General features: G+C 36.9%; 4 protein-coding genes across 5 annotated transcripts; 1 reads left to right on the top strand and 3 right to left on the bottom strand.

The window, feature by feature from the left end:
- Positions 1-182: 182 nt before the first annotated feature.
- Positions 183-4,912, bottom strand: LOC141832977 (glycerophosphodiester phosphodiesterase GDPDL4-like). Its single transcript, XM_074720346.1, has 9 exons — positions 4,722-4,912; positions 3,855-4,148; positions 3,471-3,586; positions 2,869-3,370; positions 2,023-2,061; positions 1,615-1,902; positions 1,381-1,520; positions 687-1,170; positions 183-594 (listed from the first exon to the last, which is right to left on the bottom strand). Exons 1-9 carry the CDS (start codon positions 4,825-4,827, stop codon positions 296-298), a joined length of 2,268 nt encoding a protein of 755 aa, XP_074576447.1. The 5' UTR covers positions 4,828-4,912; the 3' UTR covers positions 183-295.
- A 2,626-nt stretch (positions 4,913-7,538) lies between these two features.
- Positions 7,539-8,935, top strand: LOC141833004 (uncharacterized). The gene is made up of 2 exons (XM_074720386.1): positions 7,539-7,594; positions 7,799-8,935. The coding sequence occupies exon 2, from the start codon at positions 7,817-7,819 to the stop codon at positions 8,792-8,794; it is 978 nt and encodes a 325-aa protein (XP_074576487.1). The 5' UTR covers positions 7,539-7,594; positions 7,799-7,816; the 3' UTR covers positions 8,795-8,935.
- A 631-nt stretch (positions 8,936-9,566) lies between these two features.
- On the bottom strand, positions 9,567-16,006 carry LOC141832994 (putative WD repeat-containing protein C2A9.03). 2 transcript variants are annotated; one of them, XM_074720379.1, is made up of 11 exons: positions 15,864-15,961; positions 15,718-15,778; positions 14,422-14,575; positions 14,055-14,222; positions 13,873-13,959; positions 12,993-13,127; positions 12,727-12,837; positions 11,036-11,127; positions 10,862-10,967; positions 10,590-10,676; positions 9,567-10,291 (listed from the first exon to the last, which is right to left on the bottom strand). In XM_074720379.1, exons 3-11 carry the CDS (start codon positions 14,560-14,562, stop codon positions 9,878-9,880), a joined length of 1,341 nt encoding a protein of 446 aa, XP_074576480.1. In that variant the 5' UTR covers positions 14,563-14,575; positions 15,718-15,778; positions 15,864-15,961; the 3' UTR covers positions 9,567-9,877. The 2 variants fall into 2 exon arrangements, with proteins under 2 accessions (XP_074576480.1, XP_074576471.1); XM_074720370.1 differs by lacking the exon at positions 15,718-15,778 and having other exon boundaries at positions 15,864-16,006.
- A 1,757-nt stretch (positions 16,007-17,763) lies between these two features.
- LOC141847787 (GPI-anchored protein LLG1-like) lies at positions 17,764-19,499 on the bottom strand. Its single transcript, XM_074735875.1, has 3 exons — positions 19,415-19,499; positions 19,238-19,294; positions 17,764-18,257 (listed from the first exon to the last, which is right to left on the bottom strand). Exons 1-3 carry the CDS (start codon positions 19,497-19,499, stop codon positions 17,899-17,901), a joined length of 501 nt encoding a protein of 166 aa, XP_074591976.1. The 3' UTR covers positions 17,764-17,898.
- Between the last annotated feature and the right edge of the window lie 543 nt (positions 19,500-20,042).

Below are 20,042 nucleotides of genomic sequence, written 5' to 3'. Positions count from 1 at the left end.
TATACATGAATTGTTACTTGATAGACTGGGATTCAATTATTGCTTCTGATGATGTCAGTTCATTGTGTGGCTGTTAATTTTACTTGTTTGAATGAACACCAAAGCGAGCTGTATGAACTTTGTGGAGATAGAAAATTGCTCTGACCAAGAATAGCAAACTAATCTACGGAAAACTTTACAAGTAATACATTGGCACGTATAGAAGTTTGAAACCCAATGACATAACAAGAATAATAATATCACACAAAAAGAATAGCTAGCCTCAGAGAAGAGAAGCATCAAAATGTCACATAACTCAGGCGAGAAGGAGAGCAGCAGAGAGGATTATTGCCAACGAGGTGAAGATTGAAGCCATCAATTGCAGTGCATTTGAAGGTTGGGAAGGAGGAGATGCAGTGTCAGCTGAGGGGGCCGGCGCATGCCTTGGGGACACAGGAGGAAGAGGCGGCTCCGCCACATCTGAGTCATTGAGGACGGGCATTGGAGCCAGTGCTGGTGGCATTCCTTGTGGGGCAACAAGTTGCAGCAAAGTGCCGCCTTGAACAGGATACATGTAGTTTGGAGCATTAGTGCTCATGTTCCTACAGGAGTTTCCTGCATAAACAAAGATTCACAATCATATCTAAACGTATGAATGGCTTAACCTGATTGATTGGTATAAAAGAAGGATGTCAAAGAGTGCGTACTTTTATAGCGTCCAGCGGTTCCTGGGAAATCGGTGATGATGCCATCCACTTTTATCCCCTCGACATAACTATTGATCTCTACAGTGGCGTCGGAGAAGAAGTCCCACGGCTGGGCCACAAATTCATTGCGAAACACGTACACGTAAACGGCAAGTCCAGCTGCCTGAAACTTGGAGACAACATCTGTTGACTTCGTTATGAACTGAGCCGATTCAGGGTAAATGGATTGCCTGTCAATGGCCACAGCATCGGCAAACCTCTTAATATCAGCTAATGTTGAAGAATCTGCGCCGCTAATGAACTCCTCCACTTTGTAGACGAGCTTGTAGTTGGTTCTCTCTTGGAATTCTATGAGAACTGAGCTGTTAGTAGACATGATCATAACTTGAACAGCAGTCTGATTGTCGTATCCTGCAACTTGTAAGGCAGAGATGACAGCATCAATCACGCCGTAGCTTAATTCTTCGGCCATAAATGCCGCATGCTGCAGACCCACAAGGTAACAAATTTGTTAGATTGAACGGCTATAAGTAATTGTTCATTGATGCAGGATTTCAAAATCTGATCTTGATTGGTGTAGATTCTGTGTTTTTGGCTGAGGTAGTACTTGTTCGAGGTAATCTTTCAGAATAAAATTTTCCATCTTCTTAAATTGCTCGACCATTTAAGGGAACAAAAGTTACATTTTTCTCACCTCTATGCTGATCAGGATTCCAGCAATAGGCTTGCCTTTGGCAAAAGTTAGAAAATCAGATAATCTCATGAAGCTTCCGGCATTAGCATACCGTGGATTTCTGACTAACGAATATCCGAACTCTGGGTTGGAAATTTTGGCTGTGACACAAAAAAGGGGAGTATATTATTTTGAATTAGAATCATATAGCATTAAAACAGATATTGATCGATGATCATGAAGATTAACTCTTACGTTGCAAATTCTTTTGAATTTCATCCCATGTGAGATTGAAGGTGAAAATTCCTTGAGCATCTTGAACCTCAGGGATATTGGAAAAGCGATTAGCGAAGGGGGAAGTAGTGACTGTAGTATCAGCTACCAGATCTATAGAACTCATGCATACAGCGATTCCATCTTGTGTAACTTGGATAGGACAATCAATGAAATCAACACCACTATCCACTGCTTTCTGATAGGCCAAATCAGTACAGTCTGGGTAGTCTCCACTGTCCCCATTGTGTGAGATAATCAATGGAGTGCCTGAGAACAGGAAAGCAAAAAAAAAAAAGTAAAAAATACTATAAACTGAATTTATGTATAAAAAAAAGATGAATAACTTATTTTCTAGCTAAAATACTAGAAACATAATTGTCGGCTTACCATGATTGATAGTACTTATATTTATATGAGAAAAACAACCTGCAAGGATTGCAATGGCATCAGTAAGATACTTCAGCAATACAACGTTGATCGTATTTAAAAAGATGGTTTAAGATACTTCAGCAAACATGAGCAGTTCATTTGAGTCATTGTCTATCTCACAACAATCTTTATATAGAAAAATAACAATATTTCATGATTAAAACTATAAATACAACATATTGTTTCTGGATTCGATGTTTTTGTAGAAATTGATTACACTGAATGGGTGTTTGATGAAAAAATTCTTTACTGAATACTAGGAAATTTACTTTTTATGAAATAGAGATGTGGAAGAAGTTACAGTGCCCAGAAAACTTAGAAAATTCTATTTCTGTAATTCGACTCCTCAAATCTTTGTAAAAAAGATGGTTCACTCAGAAGAAATTCAACCATTTCACATAACTGATTCTTTCTGCAAGTTCTTCGATAATGTTTACAGCTTTAAGCAACGATTTCTGGCATGAAGCTAAAACAATTCATCTGCTGTGCAATACTGACATTGGGATGGACTAATTAAGCTAACACTATCTATAAATATATACCTAAAAATCATACATGGAATCTTGTACTAATTGAATTAAGCTGTCCATTTTATATCATTCTTCTGAATTTACAATTCGATAAGTGAATTTAGTTCCAATATAGCAGGCAACAAGTAGTCCAAAGTTCAAATTATGGTAGAGATAACAATGCATAACCAATCCAATCAACAATTGTCAACTTATTCTGAGTAATTCACAGGCGATAAAGCAGACGAATTCTCTTTTAATGCAGACTTTAATATGCACAAAGCAGGAAAGGTACCTCTTGCTTCTGATGGAGTTGCAGGAAAATCTGTTACCACTCCATCAACAGAGAAAACACCATTGTCAATGAAAGCAAGGTATTCAGCTAACGGATCGTAGCTATAGTTGTAGCTCAAGGTGTGATCGTTTGCAAAATCTGCTGCGTAAATTTCCAACCCAACATTGTGGGCATCCAAGACAAGGGATGAATAGGGGAGTACATAATTATCAGTTGTTACTGGCCAGATGTAACTCTTTGGAACAAGGATTCCAGAAGCAAATGTCTTGATGAATGTAAGATTATTAAGCAGAGAACCATATGTTTGATCTGTTGATGGTTCAGATATAGTTTGGTCAAGAAAGTGAAATATTAGCTTTGTATTGCTGCTGCTAAGCATTGGTGCTATGCTGCTCAGGAAAGCCAGTTCTGGAGAGGAAAGATAGTCCACAGTAACACGCCTTGACACATCAAGCACATAGGTTGTCATGCTTAAATTATGTTGAGCATAGAAAATATCATGCTGCATAATATGAACATCAAAATTTCAGATCGAAAACAACTAAAGCATAGTCACCATCACATGGAAGAGTGCATATGAATGTCTAGAAGCCTTGCCATACCTGTATGTTCAACCATAGGCCAGGTGGTTTGAAATTTGTAGCCACATCCTCAACAGCAAGTATGGTGTAAGAGTTAGAATCAAATGCATTGCTTCGTGAATAAATTGCCTGTATTACTGCAGGGATATAAGTCAACAACATGATCCAAGATAGGGTTATACTGCAGAAAGCATAATTCTCCAATCTAATAATTTTGTTCTACAATGCGACTTTCTAATGTTCTTTCGAATGAACAAAGATATCCTATACTAGAATGAAAACAACCATTTACTACATTGTGCATAATACATGATCAAAACTGCTCCTACTTTCTAAATTCTGAGGATGTTCACTGTAATAGTCATTAAATGTGACAATAATAAGCAAAACCTCTTTAGCACTTACAATAAACGTTTGATAGGTCTGTCATGGTATAATCCACAGAAAACCAGCCTGTTGTGTTCACACCATTGACAAGATAATCGCTTTGCCCGGTCGGATAGACATATGCAATATTAGTGCAATTATCTAACTTCACATTTGGTATACAAACTCCAACACCATCTTTGGTCAATTGTACATCACACCACAATATTGTGTCAGGTGAACTTGTGAAAGAAACTAGATTGTAGGCATCGAAACTGGAATCAGGAAATAACCCTGAGAAGCCTCCCTTAGCTACTATCGCAGGGGCATTGCCTGCCACATGGAAATAGCTTAGCTTTAGCACATAAACATGCAAAGTTAAAACATAAATGGAACATCTATCCTTGTTCAGGTGTAGAACACTTGGTAAAAGATTCCTCAATATTCAATAGAAGATTGTGATTAAAAAGGATATTATCCCATGAGAACCTAGCTTTATGATTCACTTTGACCTCTAGCAAAAAAGTTTATCAGAGACAAATACTGGCTCACATTGCAATCAGTAGTAACAAACTAACCAAAGAACTTATAGGATGACAATGAATGAGGTTATTTTACATCTAGAAAAACAAATATTAGAAATGAAGCTGGATTCTCTTTCCTTGGCGAGAGCCACAACACAAGCTATAGAGAAGGGGAACAGGGAAAATCCCTAAACTTTCTCTCCCTTGCCCTATTCAAAGAGCAGACAATTGTCCCAACACAGAATGAGGTATAATAGAATTCCTGAAAACAAAGCAGGGTAGTTTTCTGCAGTATTTACAAACATTTTTTTCTTTCCCTTACTGTACACTGCAGTACATGAACTCGACAGGCTACGGTACCAAAGAGAGGTAGAGAGATTACCGGACAATGTCAGCCAGGTGGAGGAATTCTGAGCAATGACCAGACCCAGTTGTAGCAAGAGCAGTACTCCAGTGGCAGAGAAAACCCCCTGCACCCTCCTCCCCATTGCCCCCAACAAAAGCCAAGCACCAAAAAATACTTTAAGCAGATTTAGGAATGCAGAGTGCAGGGGCAGAGAGAGAGAGAGAGAGACAGAGCAGCTTCCAATTCCTTCTGCACTTTGTTTATATCTGACAACATGGATAAATATATTTATATATTCAAGATCAAGCATGGTTTGACTTGGAAATTCGTTTCCGTGTTTAATTGCTTTCTTTTGTGATAACAGCTGTGCATGACCAAAGCGGAACACTACTGCAACCCGCGTTTCTTGCTGGTCACCACCTTCTTTTGTTGAAATGCCATTTTATTCTATAAAATCCAACATCCATTATACATGCCAATCACGCATCATACGGATCGATGAGAGAGTTCGTGCCGCTGCGCTCGACATGTTCAGCACTTGTCATAAACTAAGTTTTCCTACAGCAATAAATATTCAACTGAAATCAGATGAAGAATATTCAACAAAGAAGTCTCGAGAAGCAGCCATGTTTCAGCGAGCAATTTATTACTATTACTACGACTTTTTATCAGCAATAAAAGTCTTCTAAGCTTTTTGCGGCTGACAGCCACAAGCCCAAGCCCAGCATGGATAGACGCCCCAGCTCAGCCTTGGTTAAAACCTAACCACAAATTATGAACCTAAACAGGGAGAAGCAGACTAATTACATGACAAAATTTTACATTCTCCAGTTGTATTCTAATGAAGGATTTCTCCAAGTTAAGGGCAGGGCTGGGACATTCTTGGTCCTTGCCATGGTCTCGTCCCCGCACCACTCGCACCCATGCAACTTTGTCGGGTTTGGATCCCCCAAGCTCCAGCCAGAGCTTCGAGCTTCGAGACCCGTGCATGGCAAGGCAAACCAGAGAAGAAGTCGTCGTTACTGCGCCACAAGAACTTTTGCTTATCAGGCAAACTAGTTCATCAATGTATCTTAGTCAACAAAAGCCGTCCGTCATCTTCTTGGGAACACCCTTCCTTTCTTTAATTTAATACCTCCATGTTTTTCTCCTATGTGTTTCTTATCCTATAAAATAATCTCAATTACAAGAACTAATTAATCCCCTCTGTTTTAAACAATGTATCTTCTTCCTCTTCTACCTCCTCTTCTCTACCTCCTCTTCTTCTTCATTTTCTCTTCTCCTTGCTCTCCTCTCTGCATGAAGATGGAGGAGGAGGTGAAATTACAATCTCAATGAGAAATGAGCCTTAGATGAAGAGCTCATGGCATACATGGGAAAGCCAGGCAACAGTTGTTTTTTTTTTCTCCTTTCTCTTTACTTCTATTGCAGCCTGTTATTTATGTTTCGATTAATTGGTACAATTAGACATTAGTATGTAATTAAGCAACATGAATGTCCGTACATTTGGTTGCTTGGGGATCATTGGTTGTAGATGGAAAGAGTAAAATAAATGCAACTGGTTTCCCTTGTATTCTTCTTGTTTTGGTTGTGTAATGTACTTGTTTCAGAGGCAGAATTTAGCTTCTTCATCATTTTTCAGAAACGTTGATGAATATGTTCTCTTCATTTTGGAGGAATTAGTTAGAATAACAAATGATCATTCCGAGTGGTGTCTGATAATGAGACCCACAGAAAGCAAGAACAAAGTTTGACTGAGCTAATAGTAGATCTAAACTAATCTAATTCTAGATTTTAAAATTCATATAAAACTCAATTAAATAGTTGTCATTAAACAGCAGTAGTGGAGTTAGCAAATTAATGACTCTGTTCTTGGGCTGTCTGCTTTGACTTTAGGTGCTTCAAATTAGATGCCTTGTGATTAGTGTTTTGTATTAATAATTCTACTAATAAATTGTGTAATTTAGTGCTTGCTAGAGGAGTATGAATGGAGTTGCTTTTTGGTAGATTCAAGGGGGAAAAAAAGTATTTTGATGCTAAATTTTTAAAACATAAGCATTTTAACTCTACGCTATAGAATGAACTGAGAAGATTATTTATCCATCAACATACTATTCTACTCTTTACGCACACAATCGCCTCGATAAAACACTGGGACCAAGTTAAAGGACTTCGCTTGACATGATTAAACAAATAAACACCCAAGTTAATGGTCAGGCCATGCCTTGTGCCCAAAGTGGATCGACATTTGGAGCAAGTTTATGGCACGCAATAATGTGGAAGACTTGCGAGAAGCTAACATTTTTCAGAGATTAGGATCTCGTGTACAAAGAATCCTTCCTGAGTTCTATGAGTTTTGAGTGGTATAGTCTTCAGTGCTGCATCAGATTCAACGCACTCATCTCAGCAGAGTCTGTACCAGTTTCGGATGGTATCCAAAACAATGGAAAGCAGACAAACAAACATGAATTCTCCATGAAAACATACAGAAACCTAATCATTGAGTACTGCCTTTTTCAATATCAACGCCTGAATAAAACCGGCACTCGGAGCTCTTCGTCTGCTCACTTCTCATATAAGCAAGAACAGGGAAGAAGTCCTTTTCCTATTTAATTTTGTGTTTTCTATTGGCTGACAGCTCATATATACAAGAACATTGATCTGAACAACTAGATAAAAACAAAGAAAGTGGCCGCTGACATCAATCTAGGATGGATAAGCATGGAACAAATATACAAAGAAAATTCATAGTCAAACTTGGGTGCCAAAATTAGAAATTCTCAGGGATCATTCTTTATTGCAGTATATATATAGAAACCACATAGTTATTGTTGTTGCTTTCATCAAAAGCATGCTTGATGTTCTACGGGAAAAAAGAAGCTTCAGCAAGAATTTTAAGACATTCTAAGGTTTGTTGATTCTTTGCTTCACAGTTTTTTAGTTTAACTTCTTTTATGATCATTTTTTTAAAACGACGTTCCTACCATTTCTTCACTCTTGTTCAAATAAAAATTTTTCTTTGATATCAAGAATTTAGGGATAAGCAAATTTAGTTACGGATAGCAATCGTGTAAAGAAACTTATTCATTCTCTTTTCTTTTATTTTTTTTCAGTTCCACATAAATTGAAGAATGGGATGTATTTATTCCGTGCCATTAACAAAGTCAGAGAGTTACAGTAACGAAGCCAACCACAGGATCAAATGGAGTGCCAATTTACCAGAAGAACTCAATTCTAAGGGTGGTGGTGAGAAACGCTCTGCTCTTCTCAGCTCTGCGAGTTCTGCGTCGAGAATGATTACACCAGAAGGGCCTGAAAAGAATTCAACCATCGTGCCTGAGGAATTTGTGGCTCGATCATCATGTGCTAATGATGTTGAAATCATCAATGCGTGGGAATTGTGGGATGGTTTGGAAGAAGAAGAAAAAAAAGAGCATCGCCAAGAATTGAGGGAGGAAAAGTCCACCTACGCTCAGACAAAAGATGATGAGGATGAAAAAGTTGATAATAAGTTCGTTGTAATTAGCAAAAATTCGGAAGTAGAGATTGCAACTCCTACGAAAGATGAGAGTTTGACCAGGAACAAATCAATGGAAAAAGAGAAAATGATGAAAGATGATGAAATAAAACAAGCGCTACAAAGCTATGAAGCTTCAATTGCTTTCATGGAGGAAAGTGACAAGGAGGATGAGCTCAAAGACGAAGCCAGTGCAGAACAAGAAGCCACTTCGAAGGAGGTTGGAGTAGTGAAAGAGGAAAGTGACAAGGAGGACGAACTCAAAGATGAAGCCAGTGCAGAACAAGAAGCCACTTTGAAGGGGGTGGGAGTAGTCAAAGCTGAGTTTGCAAAGAATACGAGCTTGAAGGACTGGCTTCGACAAGGAAGCAAAGCGAAGCACTCCCGTTTCTCCATTGCCTCAAGGTTCGATAGTTTTGCATTTCCAGAGCTAGGATTTGTCGATGAAAGAGACGAGGAACCGGTGTTTGATCCAAAGATGCTTGCACAGTTTGAGCAAGCCATGGATCAATTAAATACAGATGAGGAATTTCTGCTTGAAGAGATCATAAGGAGATTGGGACAAGACCAGGAGAAAGCACGGAGTAGCTGAATGAGCAATTTCAAGCACAGGATACTGTAAATTCAGGATGTGTTTTTTTTATGCTTTGTTTTCGAAAAATTTGTTCGTTCATGCTTGATGTAAAGTTTCACCTTTCTCCTTAATTTGGTCAAATAGTACATGATTGCTTTACACGGACAATCTACACAATCATTCTCTAATCAAACCCAACCGACCAAATCCATTACATGAACAGGTATACAAAACAAATACAGCAAAGGATTTAGCAAATATGCTTCAAAGTACAGACATTGCAGCGCATCATGTTCTATCTGAAGCAAGCTTCCAGAACCAGGTCACGTGGCAACACTTCGAGTACACTATTAAATAAATAATAAGAATGCTTGCGTAGCTTGCGCATTGGGCAAAGTCCATTCTATAGCTGCTAGAAATTTTGTTGTTTATTAAGGTTATTATGAGAAGTTGTTTAAATACCTTTTTTTTTTGTTTTTGTTTTTGTTTTAAAACTCGAACTTTAGGAGCCAAGCTTTATAATATTTAAAATTATTTATTAAAATTTTGATTATCATTATAATTTAATTGAATAACTAATTCAATAGAGAAATTTATATTATATAAGTAATTTAAAACTATATTACAGATTGAACATTAACTAAATTTATGCACAACTTCGTTCATAACTTCAAATATGACTAGATCAAATAAGAAAATAAAATATAGAATATACCAAATTAGATTTAAAATATATAGGTTTGAATGACTTTGATTTTTTTTTTCACTCCCCAGGCAGAAATATGAAACAGAGCAACAACGAAGAGTAAAATTTCATTAGAAGTGCAGGAATAAGTGATCAATATCACTATTCTAGTACCTTCTCTAGGCATCTATACATTCCTTTATACATTCCAAAAGTCGAGGAGTTTATTGAGATTAAAGAGAATAAAGGCTTGCAGTCCCTCTCAACACTCAATCTCAAAGAAAACAGCTAAATATAAGCTTAATCTTTCCTTCCCTCGTGTTCTCTTCGTCTCAGTACAAGCATACAGATATGCAGTAATTTTTGCGCACTGAAGCAAGAACATGGTTACTGTGGTTCAACGACAAGAACTTCCTTCACAATATAGCATCGAGATAAGCATAGTTCCGTCGCCGAGTGTATTGTAGGAGGCTTCCATAAGTCCTATCCCATACGCCAACAAAAAGTGCTTCTGTATCGGGACTGAATGACATGCCTGAGATTTCACCGAAGAAGTCCAGCTCCTGTCGCTTATTGTAGCCACTGCCCACGTCGTAGATATGAACAAAATCAGCAGGCTCTGCCATTGCCAAAAATTGACCGTCAGATGTGAAGCGGACCGATCTGATAGCACCAAGATTGCCTCTCAATACAGCCATGGATTTTGAGAGATTCCTAATGTCCCAAACTCGGCAGGTCTTGTCCTGGTTACCAGTGGCAAATGTTCGACCATCAGGATTCCACGATGATGCAAACGAGAAGTCCAGGTGACCTTTCATAGCATGGACAGTCTGCAAAAACCAAAGGGTCAAAAAAACTGTCAATGAAACTTCACTTGTGTTTCAAAAGCCCAACTACAGGGGCAATTGAACCAATATGGGCAGGAAGAGGAATTGATAGCAATTCCAATCTTTAGGTCAAGTGGCAGTTTTTGCATTTCCCAAGTAAAATAAACAATACACTTTTCATTTATTATTCTAATGTTAACGATAAATAAGAATGGTATGCATTTGTTATCCAATTTGGTCTGTTGCATTCATTTTACTGCAGTTCAGTTCTTAACAATATTAGCCATCAGACACTACGAACCTTTCCCGTATGAGCATCAACCAACATGCCATCAGGATCATCTCCCACAATGACAAGTACTTTTCCATCAGGGCTAAGTGATGTATGCTGCAAAAACATGAGTAAGACCTCAATTATACAAAACCATGCAAGTGTTAGCAAGCAAAACAAAATTGAAGCGTGGTACAATAACAACTAATTAAAACATTCATTTCACTTTTGGCTGAAGTAACATGAGATCTGCATTAGTGTTACCCATTCTGGATAATTTACAAAAATCAGTTGAGTCTTACATTGACAGGCCATGGAAAGCGAAAATGCTTGCAAAGCTGAAACTTCTCCATATCAAAGTCTCGTACTCCACAATCATTATTTGACGACATAAACCGAACAGCCCCACTGGATATGTCACAGTATAGTCAGAAAGGCATACATGTAACAAAGTTAGTGTCAATAATGTGCATTACCTAGGACTTTCATAAATCTCCAGAGCGTTAGTGATAGCATTGTCATCATATGTTGTTCGGCAGCAAAAACTAATTCCTTCCCGATCAAAAAACTGTTTCAGTATCAAAGAAAAGAATATTAGAGTAATATGCAATAAATGAAAAGCCAAATAACTCCTTGAGATAATTAATAACACATACAGACACAGCACTTACCTATGAGCATGCTCAACTTAGAAAGAAACAAGCACACAGACAATTCTTTTCTTCCTAACAAACCCAGGGCAATTATGAACCTATAATAAATTAATAAATTCTACTATTTAACATCAAGGAGAAAATCACACCATACATGTAGCAAGAATTCAACATAACAATGCAACATTTGCTTCAAAAATAGTCACATTGCTTCTATATGCACATTAAAGAGAATTCCCGAGCTCGTCAATAAAAGGATGTCAAGTTTAAACTTAAATTTGGTTCCTCAATCAAGTTCATCTAGTGATAAAAATAATATCCAAAAAAAAGCGCCAAATAATCAATCATGATGGAGGTAGGTCTGGTAATCACTGGTCATACAGTGAACCAAGAAGAATAAGAGTACACCGGAAATAAATTATCCATTTCAGAGATCACTGAGACCAGTACCAGTGAATCCAATTACAAACTAAAAGGAACACAATGCAAGAACCATGTAAAATCCCATTCCAAAATCCCAGTCACATTCAATACTAAACCATCTAATATATCAGATGTAGCAGCATAGCTTCTGCACAAGCAGACTCGAAAACGTCAGGAAAGATGACCTGACTGCCAATTAGACGATCAACTACAGTGAAAATGTATGGAGGCGTATCTTAATTTCAGTTTGCATGGTCTCTAGGCATAGGTTAAATGATGAACAAGACAGCAATATGCATGGTTTGGAAAGCAGTGGACATCTTACATTACCATAGACGTGATAAAGTGATGTCCACCAAATCTGATGTTGTATTCCCTCCACTTGGGAATTAATTCTTAGGAAAAAATTGCTCTTTGCTTTTGTATAAAGTTAATGTAAAAAATATATTAGTAAACTAAATATTGAACAGATATTCAACTGAGGTTAATATTATGAAGAGTCAAATGATATTTTAAGATAATATGGATAAGGAGTAATATGGGAATTAAATGGCATTATTATCGCATTCCTTTCGAAGGATTTGTTCAAACTTGCATTATTGTCAATTTACAATGTGAAGCAAACATGTAGTGTCTAGCATTTTTCTCAATTTACTATGAGACCTAAACATGTAATCTCACATTCCCAGTAAATCAGAAATTACATTCTTGGGAGACATGTTCCCATGGTGATCTCTGATTTCATGAATCAAGCACCGCCTAGATCTCTAAAAGATTCTTCAATTATTCCTATATGGACCGCATTTGTGCTCAAATTTTCTTGCAAGAACTTTGAAGCACAATTTTTCAATACCAGCTTTTCCATCAGACAAGTTGATCATATTTATGTAGGAGTCAATATCGATGGTAAATAAATATTTTGACAAACAGGACTAACTGGTTGATTAGTTAAAGATAACACAACACATAAGTAGCTCAATGATCAACCCATCTCCAAGTTACAATCACAGATTCATTCAAACATAGTCAACAAACAACATCAATAAGAAGCCATGTGAAGAACATAAGCAACCTAACATTAGGAAGATTACCTTACAGATAAGTTCACCTTGGAATCCTCCTGCTACAAGCAAGTTATCTTTCACAGCTAGTGTACTAACTTGTGTCTGTGAAAATCCTTCCAACAAGCTACCAGGGTGCTTCTGTAGACAACGACAGGCCATTTTTTAAAATATAACTTGAGAGGTATTCGAGATATCAAAAGCAAAACGTCAATTCTCAAAAACACCTTAAAGTGGGAAGCACACATTTAAAATATATCAGCTACATTAAAGTGAAAGAGATTCTGTTAGCACACCTCACATGGAGCTATATGTCCTGAAACATTGATAACTTCGTATTTTTCCCCATTTAAAGCAGACCAGTGAAGCACAGAATAGTGTGACATTAAGTAGACATCATGCTTTGATGTAGCCCAAACCAAATTTCTCAGCTGCAAATCCAAAATATAGCCAGGTAAGTCTAATTCAGCATTATAGGTCATCACAGAGTATATGGACTCACATAATGTTTCGAGCAACCTAGAAAATAGAGAAGAAAAGATATTTCTGTAGGCTTAATATGGATGCACCTCGATGTAACTGACAAGTGAAATATTAAAGTCATATTCAACTTGCCAGCAGCAACCATCTTGTAATTCACAAATTTCAGTTTTTTTATTCAGACATGGAAGTCCAAAGTAAACTCCAAAATTTTCTACTGTTATGGATGGTTGATCAATAGAGTAAGGTGTGCTACGAAGTACAAACAACAGGAAGTTGATGTGGGTGAGCAGTAGAATAACACATGCAAAACCACCAAACTGTCATCATTCTTGTATTAGAAGAAACTGATAGCTATAGGAAAATTAATAACATGTATGGTGAAAGTGTTGTCCTGAAGCACTATCCTAACAAGAAAGAAATAACTCCGATTGAATAAAAATCGTATATTAATAGATTCCAACAGATTGATAGCTAAAAGCTTGCTTCCTGTATTCACTGATGAAGAATGTGCATCCCAGTTTAAAGTAAAAGTTAAAACCACAAAAAGTGAGGATAACAGAAATTTAATTTAATAGAAAAATACAAACTCCACATTGGATATCAGAATACAGCAACTAATTTTCAACAAGACAATGAGATTGTAGAAAAATGGAGCCATTAGTTCCAAGCCTATGAATGGAACAAATCACTCGCCTGGAAATGAAGAATAGTGGATTTTACAGATCTTGTATTTCGCTGGAAGTCATAATACATGCCACCTTTCTCAGTTGGTTTGCATTCCTGCATGATCAACCAGCAAAAAAACAGAACTGGATGGTCAAAGAAGGATGTGAACATTAGTAAATGATGAGCTACTCATTCATCTAAGTGCATGCCTTTTCTGATTTTTCTCCAGAATTTGGTACATTCTCATAGTTTTTGTACTGTTCCAGCCTGGTTTGTCTGTACCTCTCACGTGTAATGCTTAGTGTACTCCACGGTATCCCTTGAATATCTTTTCCTTTCCTTGCTTGAGCAGAGGAAATATCACTTGCCCTTCCATTCTGAAAATTCCAAAGCCAGTAAGTTCTAAAAAACATAGAAATAAGGAAAACATTAAAGAACAAATAGTATAGCAGTTCGAGTACGATGATGAGAAGATGATACTATCAAAGATAACTGAAATGAGAATGATGGCATTACAAATACTACAGGGCTGTTAAAGGGAGAAACTAGAAAGGGAAGAAGTAGATATAAACATACCAAAGGGCCATATTCTTCATCGTCAGAATCCGAATAGCCCATCACACTGCCTTGAAATTCTTCATACATTTCATCTTCTACATCACCCATTTCATAATCTTCTGCCATTTCATCCATATCCTCAAAGTGGTATCGTGGCATGGGCTATATTCCCCTGTCAAAGATAAATAGATATTAACATATCCTTAATGGTAACAATCCCACAGTACTAAGCACACAACTGATACAAAAATTGCTCCTCTTCCAACAAAATGAATGAAAGAGAAAATACAAAAGTTCAAAGAAATAACACAGAAAACAAAAATTCTCCTCATAAAAATCTAAAAAAAACAAGACAACAGGATTTTACAGAACTTCAAAATAGAGGGCCATGCTCATTCATTCATATACCATCTTAAAGGATTCAGGGATCACAAATGCATATCATTAACAGACAGAATGTCTGTCTCATCAGATGTAAGGTTATACTCAGTTTCTCTATCATCGATCAGAAAGAAAATTGTGAACGAGTAGAATATGTCAGTATATAGTGAACAAAAGGGATCATTCCTGATTACTACCAGACAACTAAACAAAATCCAAAATTGTTTGGAAATGCAAAATTTATTGCATATCAAGAATTGTGCAAGCACTACTAATTAAGAATTGAAATCAACAACTAATTTCGACTTGGAATGTATTCTCACCACCATAACTGTTCCTTATAAACAGTAACAGCAGGAGAAATAACAGAAATATAACCCATCAGATGGGTTGTAAATTATTAAGCAAAAATCCAAAAAGGAAAAAATTCATGAGAAGCAACAATCACATTTATATACAATTTCTCAGAACAAACAGGTTCCCCTCAATACCTTTGCACAATTGTACTTAAAAGTAACCAATTATTTACAGAAACCATATATAAAAAATGGAAAGCATCACTGATCAAATTGTAATGCAGATCGATGGAGAACACCAATTGAATAAGACCAAGTCTGAGAAAAAAATATATTATAACCCAACCTTACTTAACATCAACACCAAGCGATGTAAGTCTGCTGATCAATTTAATTTGCCTAACAATAGAATGGATCGCTTTTGAACATACAAATGTAAATGCACCTAACAAGGACACGAACCAGTAGGAGGTCGGAAGACCAAATGAAATAAATCGACCCTAAAACAGATAAACGACACGTCCATTAGTAAAATTTCCTGGACAACACATAAAATCCAAAAGAATATGAATTTTATAAAAACCCCCAAAAACTTTAAATAAGATCTGTCAAATAAAGCTGCAATAAGAAGCAATACCTATACATCCGCACTTAACTGACGACATGAAGACAAGAAAGAACCAATAGAGGCCCATGGCCTATAAATCGATTGCAGATAACAAAGATCCAATCAGGTTGCGGAACGAATCACAAAGAAGGTGGATTTTCATAATTAGTATGCACCTGTGATAGGGTTCCAGAATCCTTCAGATCTCTGGAGGGGATGATTAGCATCCACGCGGGGTCAGAATCCGAAGAATCGGACGCCTTCCGAGCATAAACTGAACGAATTCGCGGAAATAAAAAGGATAGGATTAGGGTTAGCTCATTTTCCCCCTTGATACCGACTCGCCGTAGGCGTTGAATTCACAAAAATGCCATTCAAGGAATTAGTCGCATGAGTAGTGCCAAATGGGTCTTTTTAAGCTGCTGATTTTTTTATTTTTATATTTATATTTTGAAAATAAAAATAAAGTAAAAAATTTTTGGGAAAAGTAAATGGTGTAGTAGTGAATATTTAATATTGAAATGTTAAACTCAACACACAAATAATACTTTTATTATTTAAAATAAATATTGAAAATTTGGTCAAAATTGACAGAATTTAGATATATAATTCTTTAATCGATTTTAAAAGCTAGCACTTGTATATTTATATTTTCTAATATTAAATAATTGGATATGACAATAAGTGCATTTTTTTTGTCTCTTTTAAGTTTTAAGTGGATAACAAACAGGATCGAGAATTAGGCTTTTTTATTTAATTCGTAATATATATTCCTTTTAGAATTTTTTTTATATAGTGCATAAAACTTTTTCAAAAACATAATATATACAAATAAATATTGCATGTGTTCAGAGTTTGCATAAACAAAAATCTAGTATTTAAATAGATGGAATTTGCAAGGGCAAAAATTGAGGAGCTGTCTTTTAAATGGGCCCCTCTATTTATTAAATATGCTTGGATAACAATGAGAATTTTGAAGGGCAACTTTTCATGGATAAGCATGCAACGGACCCCACGCCACGCCACTAAACCTATGAAAGCTACTTGTCTCCTCTCTCCTTTCATGTCAGCGGCGTCGTGACCGGGCTGGCTCTTGATTTATAGTTGTTTTTATAATCAAATTTTTAATTTTTACTTGATTAATTCTGAGACGATTTCACAGTAAATGTTGACAGTCGGCTCCCGTGGTTTTCATTGTCCCTACAAGATCATCCAATCTCGTGAAAATAAGTTCATGAATTTTTCCATCCATGCCCATCTAAGCTGAATTTTTCCACTAAATTCGACGTCACCATATGTCAAAGCAAAAGATTAAGCTACAACACTGCGAAGATCTCGCTTTAACTGCTGCATCGAACCAGGGCAATTTATAAGTTTTTAAAGTTTCCGATCAGGACAGCAACCAGAAAAACAACACTAATTTATTCCAACTTGGTTCTAATTCTAAGAGGAATTTAATATAGTTTATGTCAATTCGACTAAACATGGACCTACTCTTTAAAGTTATCTGGTAACTTGTTTTTCTTATGCTGAATAAAATTAACACCTACCATTATTCTCTGTCCACCTTTAAGTTTTCCGATTTGCATCGAGTGTACGGCTCAACCTCACTTCGATCTAATACACTTGATAAATAAAAGAAGCAGTAGCATTCGATCTAATACACTTGATAAATCAAAGAAGCAGTAGCATTAGAGTTAGTCATTTTTCTCCATTATAGTCAATTGTAGTTTCTTGATTTATCTATTTATATATAATCGTAGATCCGATCATTTAAAACCATTGAAATAATGGATTTCATCGAAATGAAATAGATGTGCGCTCGACAGGAATCAAACGCCCCTAGGGGCTTTCTCTGTCGACCTTTGTCGATGATAAAAGTGTGTCACCAAATTATTCATAAAGCTTTATTTTTTTCATAAAATATATTTTTTAAAAATAAAAAATCAAAATATTTATAAAAATTTAAGATTTACAAAGTGGAAACGAATATCAATGCCATTGTTTACATGAATATGTCTACTGTCTAAAGATCAAAAGGCATAGTTAATTGAGAATCAACGTTCCACTGTTGTTATACACACAATGATACACACAGGCGAGAAGTAGCGGTCCCTAACAAGCTTTGTAGGCGTGGCTCAATTTGTCTCAACTATCAGAGAATTCATAGATTTGGAATGACAGCGTGAGATGGTAGACTCTATGCAAGTTTCAGCGACAAAGGAATGTTACAAGTCCAGAAAAGAGCAGTACAAGGAAGGTGGAGCGTTGAACTGTAATGGCAAAGCTTGCATCGGCGCTCTCTGAACCTGGGGGAAGAGCATCACAAGCGAGGCCTTCCTTGCCTTCACGGCATTCACTGGCAAAGAGGCCTGGAGGATACTTTCCATAGAGGTTAATGTAACTGAACATGGTGGTAGCGCAGTCATTTGTGGCATCGTCCAACTGATCTGCATAAGGGCAAGCAAATTCCTTGAAAGCAGGACAGCAGAAATTAGCAGGATATTGTGGACCCTTGCACTTGCTGGTGATGACCGTGTAGTTCAAGTTTTCAAAGTCGATAGGGCAACCTAACAATAGATTTGCAAAGAAAATAAACATTTAGCACATTTTGTTAGATCATCCACTGGAAGCCTAACAAATATCTGGAATTGGCTATTTACAAATAACTTGTGCAGTCCATTTAAGATTCAAGTAGCAATTGCATTGTTACAATTCACTCGGAAAAGGACTGAAACTCACACAAAGATAGTGTATTTAAGTTGTCTGTACATCAAGGAACTAACACTTGATTTGTATAGCCATCATACTTTCAACAGCTAAATATACTGAGTTCTAAATTGCAAGTGATACATATCAAGATCAAAAAACTATTGGCACAAGACAGAGAGATACTGGTTCTTTGAATCTTCACATCTTAAAATTTTATTTCGCCTAATAAGGAAAAATAATGCTTGAGAATACAACCTTCAAAATAAAAATATGAATGCAGCATGGCAGATTGGCTAAGTCATTTCATTTAATTTGCCAATATGGTCACTTGAGCAATTGTAAAAGGGAAGATTAGTCGAGTCCTTTCTCTTCTAAGGTCCCTTTGAGACTGATATAGTTGTTGGATATTTTTATATGGACTAGCATAATTAACATATTGTTATTGGGCTTAGCTATAATGGGTAGGCTTGACCCATTAACATATAGAAATCCTTCGAGACTATGATATAGCATCTGATAAATGCATGAAAATGGACCCAAATTCTAGAATTAATGTTCAAATAAAATGGTTTCAATAAACAATATGAAGAAGAAGAAAAATTCTGGTAACTAATCTGTAAACCAAAAAACACAGCTTTGTGTTTTGTTTCTCATGCAGTCGGAGAACTGTCCCGTCTGAAAGTCAATTGAGCAGAGAAAACTGAAGGATCAAGTTCAGGAAATAAAATAGGGCGCTCATCAACACATGGTGAAAACAGGTAACTCGAGTATAGCGTCAATGAACTGGAAGATGGACTCTCTAACAAACAACGAAGTCAGTGAGGTCAAAGGTTCTTACTCGATTGAGCCTGAAGCAAACTCCTTCCAGCAGATCCACGCGACTCGAGCACATTATCTATCCAAATGTAAGCCAAAGGCAAAACCCCAGCTCGTAAGTTCGGAGAAGGGGGCCAAAAAAAGGAACCACAGCGCCAATATCAATTCAATATTGATTTTTTTTTTCTTGGGATCCTACCTGAGATGAAGGTAGAATCTGCCATCGACACCGATACGGCGAAGAGAAGAACGGCGGGCAAGGAAATATTGCGAACCAAATCCATCTCTTCCTACCTCCTTCGATAGTGCAAACCGAACGGAAGAGAGGAAGAGATGCGGAAGAGAGAAGAGGAAAGGAGGAATAGGAAGAGGAGGGCCGCTTCTGCGGCCGCGGAATTCGGGAAGTGAGGAGGCCATGGTCGAACGCGAGAGTTCCAGGTCGGAAGCCAGCCACCCATAAGAAGGAGAATACTTTTATAGAAAGCTTATTTATTAATATAATCAATTTATTTTATTTAAAATGAAGAATTATATTCAAAAATCAAATATAATATGCGCCATGTTTCGCCACACGTCCCCGAGAGCTGGTAGTGGTCCTTAAAACCAAATTACCCATCCCCCAGTGACCCATTATGTACCATTCATAAGCAGGGTAAATAATGGGTAGTCTTAAAGCTGAATCAGGCATGAAACCAAACACGACCGTTATATTTATTATACATTATTTATCGAACCCAGTTATAATCGCTACTCTCTTCCTTGGAGATCCAAAAACCTCGCTGCATCTCACTCGTCGCGAGAAGCGAAGAAGCACTCGATCCAATCGC

This window comes from Curcuma longa, chromosome 1, assembly GCF_044706935.1.
Source record: "Curcuma longa cultivar G26 ecotype Majalengka, Jawa Barat chromosome 1, ITB_CL_G26_1.1, whole genome shotgun sequence".
Lineage (NCBI taxonomy): Eukaryota > Viridiplantae > Streptophyta > Magnoliopsida > Zingiberales > Zingiberaceae > Curcuma > Curcuma longa.
This window is presented reverse-complemented; position numbering and strand designations above follow the sequence as displayed.